Raw genomic sequence first — 6,347 nt, forward strand, 5'->3', positions numbered from 1 at the left:
GTGCGTCTTATGGTCCGAAAAATACGGTAATATGTTTTTTACTTTATATAATTTTAAAATGTAATATCTTTGTTTCAGGGATTTATACTAAGTTTTAAGCTTACAATAATATTCATCTTTTTATCTTCAAAGTTAGTGGCTTTATATTTAGTATTGCACTTACCCTTATGACCAGAGAATTAAGTATTGCAGAATGTCAAAGAGTGGTAGTCAGATATCTGAATGGAAGTGATGCCTCCCAGATAGCAATGGTTTTGGGTTGTAAATCGTACAACCATACCCAAAATTATTAAGCTATGGATCTTCCGGTAAAGTGGAAAAATTACCAGGAGGTTTGAGAAATTCAAAGTTGGATGAAGCCCATAAAGAGGAGTTACACAAGTTAATGTCCGAAGATTGAGGAATAAGCCTCAGAGAAATGAAGGATCAATATTTGCCAAATTTGGAATTAATATCTATTTCAACAATAGATAGATGCAGTGATAAATTCCAATGGTCATTAAAAAGAACTTCTTTAATTCCTGCAAGGCGCAATGATTCCCACTCTCTTCAAGATAGGTTTAGCTATGCTAACCAAATTCTTAATCTCATTGCTAAGGAAGATAGAAAAAAACATCTACTTTCTTGATGAAGTAGATTCTAACATCACAATGAGAACCAAATGGGGAAGATCTCCTATTGGTCAAATGGCGGTGCATGTTCTGGCTGGAGTGCATTCCAGAAATTATGCGATTTTTTTTTTTGTGTGAGGAATAAAAATGGGACCCTCCACTTTAAGTCATAAGCACGAGCATTTAATCAAGAAGCATTCCTCAATTTTATTGATGAGGTTTTGAAAGTTTTTAGTGAAAAGAGTGTTCAGCATGCCATTCTATTTATGGATAATGTCCCCCTTCATAAAAGTAGCCAGGTAAAGCGATTGGTTGAAAGTAAGGGACACCAACTCTTAATTTTACCACTATACTGTCCATTTCCTAATCCTGTTGAGAAGATGTTCTCTAAATGAAAAGAAGTAGTAAGAAGAAATAGGGTCATTATTTCTGGTGCTTTATTACAAAGCATCAATAGTGTATTTTCAACAATAAGCGAGCAGGATTTCTAAAATGATTATACAAAAATGTTTAGCTTTTTGCCTAAATACCCAAGAGGAGAAAGCATTATTGATTAATATAGAGTGAAGATAAAATGAGAAACCCTGCAATATGCGAATGTATTTTCCATGTTGTTTGAAAGAAGGCAACATACACGCCATTTAACCACAGAGCTACTGGCTAGGAAGCTGATGCTCCACTGTATTGGCCAGCCTAAAACAAAAGACAAAAAAATGAAAACAATAAGGTTTTATTTATTGTTTTTATCAATTGGCTATAAAGTAGTAGCATAGCATGCATAAAAATCAGTGGGATCTTTACCAGTTTAAAAATATGAACCACTTTCTTTGGTAGTTTTAAAACAACAAACAAAGCTTAACTACATAAACAAAAACTGGAAAACCTAAAACAGTCTGTATATTATACTTGGAATATAGTTGTAGAGTAGAATAGCTGGTAAATGCAATCCAAACTAACTCAATGTAGTGTTGTTCTAAGAAGCAGAATTGCTTCTGCCAGATCCTCTTTCATAGAAGCTCCTCAGTCTGACTTGATTATTTTTAGAGCTGAAAATAGTCCTTCAACATCGACTTTGGGGGGTGTGGGGTGATTGTATTGCTGTTACGATTCTAGCCACATCACTAATAATCTCGGGATAAACAAGGATGGCTTCTTCTACAGTCAGTTTCAATGAGCGATCATACTTTTCTACTTCTTTTAATTCTTTAAAAAACTCCTGCTGGAATCTCTTAATTTGGACATTTTCTGGTCATTTATCTTTCACGCATATGCAACGTTGCTTTACTGTTGAAAATTAAATTTTTGTCCAAGTAGGAATCAAAGAAAAAATTCTTTTAAAGATTATGATCCTGAGTTACCAGTGTTTATAGTAGTTCCTTCATGCGAACTGCTACATCATAGAGGGCCTTTTTTTGCAATATCAGTCTGGTCATCCCTCAACAAAATTTAGCTTATTGGATCAACATAAATAGCAGCTAACAAGATTTGATTATCCAGTAAGAGAGTCTCTCTTTTCTTGATTGAAGATACAATGCCATCAGCTATAAACCCTCCACTTTTGTTCAGGCAATATATCAAGCTCTTCCATTTCAAGAAAAATTTACCAGGTGTTAAATCTTCAGATTGGAAACTTTTGATGACCGTAAAGGGGTTAGAAAGTAGATTTTCCAGTGCTTTTATTTGTCTCCACTGGCTTTCAGTTAACAAAACATTTTCATTATCCAGTTGTTCAAAAAGGTATTTTAGTTCAAGCAAACGCTTTACCATCAAATAAGTTCTTCCCCAGCGCGTTGTTTGATCCAAAATGGCTCCTTTTCCTGCACGTCCTTTCAAAATGGCATCTGTTTTAGGGGCCCTGGCTGCAACAATTACTTGCTTCAATTTGCCAATTAGAGTAGCTGCATGACGATCTTTCAATCTGTCTCTTATTGCAAGTTGCAGAGTATGAACAGCTCAATGCATATGTTGAAAAGTAGTACGCTTAGTTGCTTCTTCAACAATGTTATCCAAAATGTCACTATTCTCTTCGCTTTCACTTTCTCTGATACTTGCGGAACTGTCTTCCTTTAATATCTGTCATATTCTTCATCTACTATAGTCATTTTCTAAATTGTGTTCAACATATTAGAAGCATTATATGTCACAATACATAGAATCTGTTCCTTTTTAATTTCAAAATCATCTACAACATCCTCCACCTTCTTCTGAACACCTTCTTCACACCAACTTCTGAAGATAGTCACTGTTGTGATGTGCCTGGGTGTCCTTTACTCCCAAGGTTTGCGTTATTGTTTTATTATTTTCATCAACAAGTCTAACATAGCAAAATAATTGACTCTGTGACGTTTGCATGCATCCATTTTTATGAAGACAAAATGTCCCTTCAGACATTTTCGTAGTTCTTCCATTTTACATTTGGCGTCTTCAAATATACGTTTCCCTATACTGTGTCTTTTCAAATTTGATGCTCTTGTAGGTGCATTTTTGTTAGACCCACTGAAACTGCTATTTTTTGCATCACATTGTTTACCATCATCTTCAAGAATACATTGGCACACGTAATGTTTCTCATCAGTTGATAATGTAAAGTGCTCATAAATGGCAGTCTTTTTCATGTTTGTTCAGACTTTTTGCCATTGTGAATGGGGTGGCATTTTCCCTAAATATAAAATTTGTTATACTAACTAGCATATTCTTTGATTTAAATACAAACATAAACATAGTCCTGCACTATTGCAAACATACAACACGACACTATACACACAAATAAGCTATAGCCCTGCACTAAACTTAGACATAATTTGTCCTATACAGAAAAAACATGTACAAACATATATACTATACACACAACACAGAGCCCTACATTTTACTCAGAAATATACACACAGTATGCACTATACACAAACATTCATACATTCCTGCACCATACACATACACATAGCCCTGAAGTTTTATCCAGAAACATGCACACAGCCTTCCACCATAGTACGCCAAGCAGCTATGCAGCCATGGAGTTTTCAAATACACATGAACACACAGTTGAATCCAAAAAGCTGTTCATTCAAGTTTTTCTAAGCTCTTTTAGCAGACAGAGAAAGTTGAGCAGACGATGCTGCCTTTATCCTTGTTTGCTGATCTTCTGCTGAAGGCAGGGCAGTTGGAGGCTCCAGGGCCAGGGGGGCCACTTCACTAACTTCCTAGTATTAGGTGGTGGGCAAAATGATGTTAAAGTTCAGCCCTGGATGGCAGCATATATGGAGAGTGCAGACAGGTCACCTGAACACACATCAAGTCATAGCCTATCCCACCTATATCATTACACTTGTTTACACTCAAATGAACTTGTTAAACACATTATATCTGAAATAAAATGAAAACACTTTTTGTAATGTACATAATCCAGATTACAATAATGTGAATGTGAGGTTGTATATTAGCTCAGCTGAACTTAACACTTTTCAATTATTAATAATTCAATTAAATTAATAATTCAATTAAAAATTCAATTATGCACTGGGCTTTATTCTTACATCAGAGAAGTACTTAATAATGACTTTTGTTTGTGAAATAGGACATTGAACGTGCTGTATTTGTTTAAATATTTAAATTTATCAGGAGTCGAGTGGACACATTTTTATTGACTCTGACTCCAGGTATCCAAAAGTGTCTCCGACTCCAACTCCACAGCCCTGGCTGATTGGACAACTGAATTGTCTTTGAAGTGTAGGGTGCTAATGTAAAATGCTGTACCTCATGTATAAGCCTTTTAGTGTGAGGTGGTGTAACGCGACTTCCTGCTGCGCATACAGCACATCACAGGCTTAATAATTGCAACCCCTGCATGCAGCCCCTGCTGCCAACCTTTCCAGTTTTTATAATAGGATTTTACTGCACCTTCAATGTATAGGACACAACTAAATTAGCAAGTTAGTAATTTGTACTAATTATTTACCACAAATTGTTGAATGTTTGGTAACATGCAATTTCATTGAATAACCTGGGCTAATTTTAATGACTAGTGTTAACTTTGTTGTCTTAGTTTTGGTTTTGCGTTCATGTTCTGTTAGAATTTATAAAACAACAATTAGAGTCTTCAAAAAAGTGTTTAAGAGTTATCAAGGTGGTTGTTTACTGTTCATGTAAGATAAAATTGTTGAAATTGTTGAAAATATTTTTTTCAGTTTGCGTTCCATAGTTCTCATTTAAAAATGAGTGTCCTTGGTGGTTTTTTTAGTTAAAATGTAATTATTGTTGTTAATGTAAACAAAGGTAAAATGTAGATGACTGATTTAACTGGATGGAAATTTTTAGGGACGCTTGGCGTTTGGAAATCATTACCAACCACAAACCTTATGTGTGAATTTTGATGATGCATTTCTCACATACACCACTAAACCTCCATCAAGCCACCTGGACCAGTTCATGCACATACTGAAAGGCAAACTGGAGAACGTCCGGGTGATGCTTGTGCCCAGTCCACGATATGTCGGCCTTCAGAATGATGAGTAAGCTTTTTCTAACTAAAACTTTACTTTCACTTTATTATTATTATATATGCTATTATGACTCCAAAATCAACACATGCACTTTCATGGACGGTAGACTTCATATTACAAGTGATATTTATCTCCCAGGAGACGAGAGTATTCTACAACTACCATAGTTTATTATGATAGCTATATAAATACTTAGGCTTTAGAAACATTCATACATTATCTATGATCCTCCAGCATTGCTGCCCTCTCCACACTAAAGTGATACCTGGATAAATGGATGGATCATCTTTTGAGGGTAGTATGTTTTTCCAGCTCTGGCCTTCCCATTTTTTCTCTCTTTAAACCAAGTTTGCATCTTTTTTCCTTACCATTCATATGTGTGCACCTTTGATCTTTACCTTCACATCATTTACATTAGCTGTAGTAACTCTTTTTGATTTTGCACAATTTTTTTTTTTTATTCTCTAGCTGTCCTGATCACTGGAAATTATAGTATGCAAAATTTGTAGTTGCCACCGGAGTAGGAGTGGCATGCAAATCTTTAAAGCTGACCTAAACATACATTTTCATCTAAGTCTTATGGATGATATGAGGCCAGGTTATAGTTATCTATCTGGGTTATATTTTTGTTTAAACCTCCTAAACTGTCAAACAAAACTCCCCTGCACCCTCTTTTTGGGCTCTCTTCAGGGCCATGGCAAAAAAAGAGGAGACTGCAGAAACTCATGGGTTTGTAAACCACTCCCACTACCCTGATTGGTCAGCAAGTGTAGTGCTTTTTTTTATTATTTTTCCCTGTCCTGCGATGATGCTTGGACTGTGTGGGAGAGCTGTGGGCGGAGGTGAGGTTCCTGAGATGATGGAAAGATTGACCTGCATCTCACAAGATGGCCACTTCCATACATATAATGAATATTTTATTTTTCATAAGTGCAAGCTGACAAAGCCAGTGCCAATAAAGGGGCTGACCTTCAAGTGCAAGTAGGTGAAAATAAATATCTAATATTATGTCTAATGTTAGATTTTATGTCCACTTTAAATGGTAATGCTTGTTCCTGTAAAAGCTGACTAGCTTTTTACAGCATTTCTATAGGTCAGATGAGTTCCAATCCAACAGTAAGACACTCCTACCGTATTTTTCGGACCATAAGACGCACTTTTTTTCCTCCTAAAGTGGGGGGAAAATCAGGTTGCGTCTTATGGTCCGAATGCAGAGGTACAGGGGCATATTTTTTTACTT

General features: G+C 35.8%; 1 protein-coding gene across 1 annotated transcript in view; it reads left to right on the plus strand.

Annotated features, from left to right (window-relative positions):
- BLTP1 (bridge-like lipid transfer protein family member 1) overlaps window positions 1–6,347 on the plus strand; it is a 142,299-nt gene that overhangs the window by 28,724 nt on the left and 107,228 nt on the right. The window contains 1 exon segment of the mRNA XM_072406825.1: window positions 4,923–5,116. Within this exon segment, the coding sequence (XP_072262926.1) occupies window positions 4,923–5,116 (194 nt within the window).

This window comes from Pyxicephalus adspersus, chromosome 3 (genome assembly GCF_032062135.1).
Source record: "Pyxicephalus adspersus chromosome 3, UCB_Pads_2.0, whole genome shotgun sequence".
Lineage (NCBI taxonomy): Eukaryota > Metazoa > Chordata > Amphibia > Anura > Pyxicephalidae > Pyxicephalus > Pyxicephalus adspersus.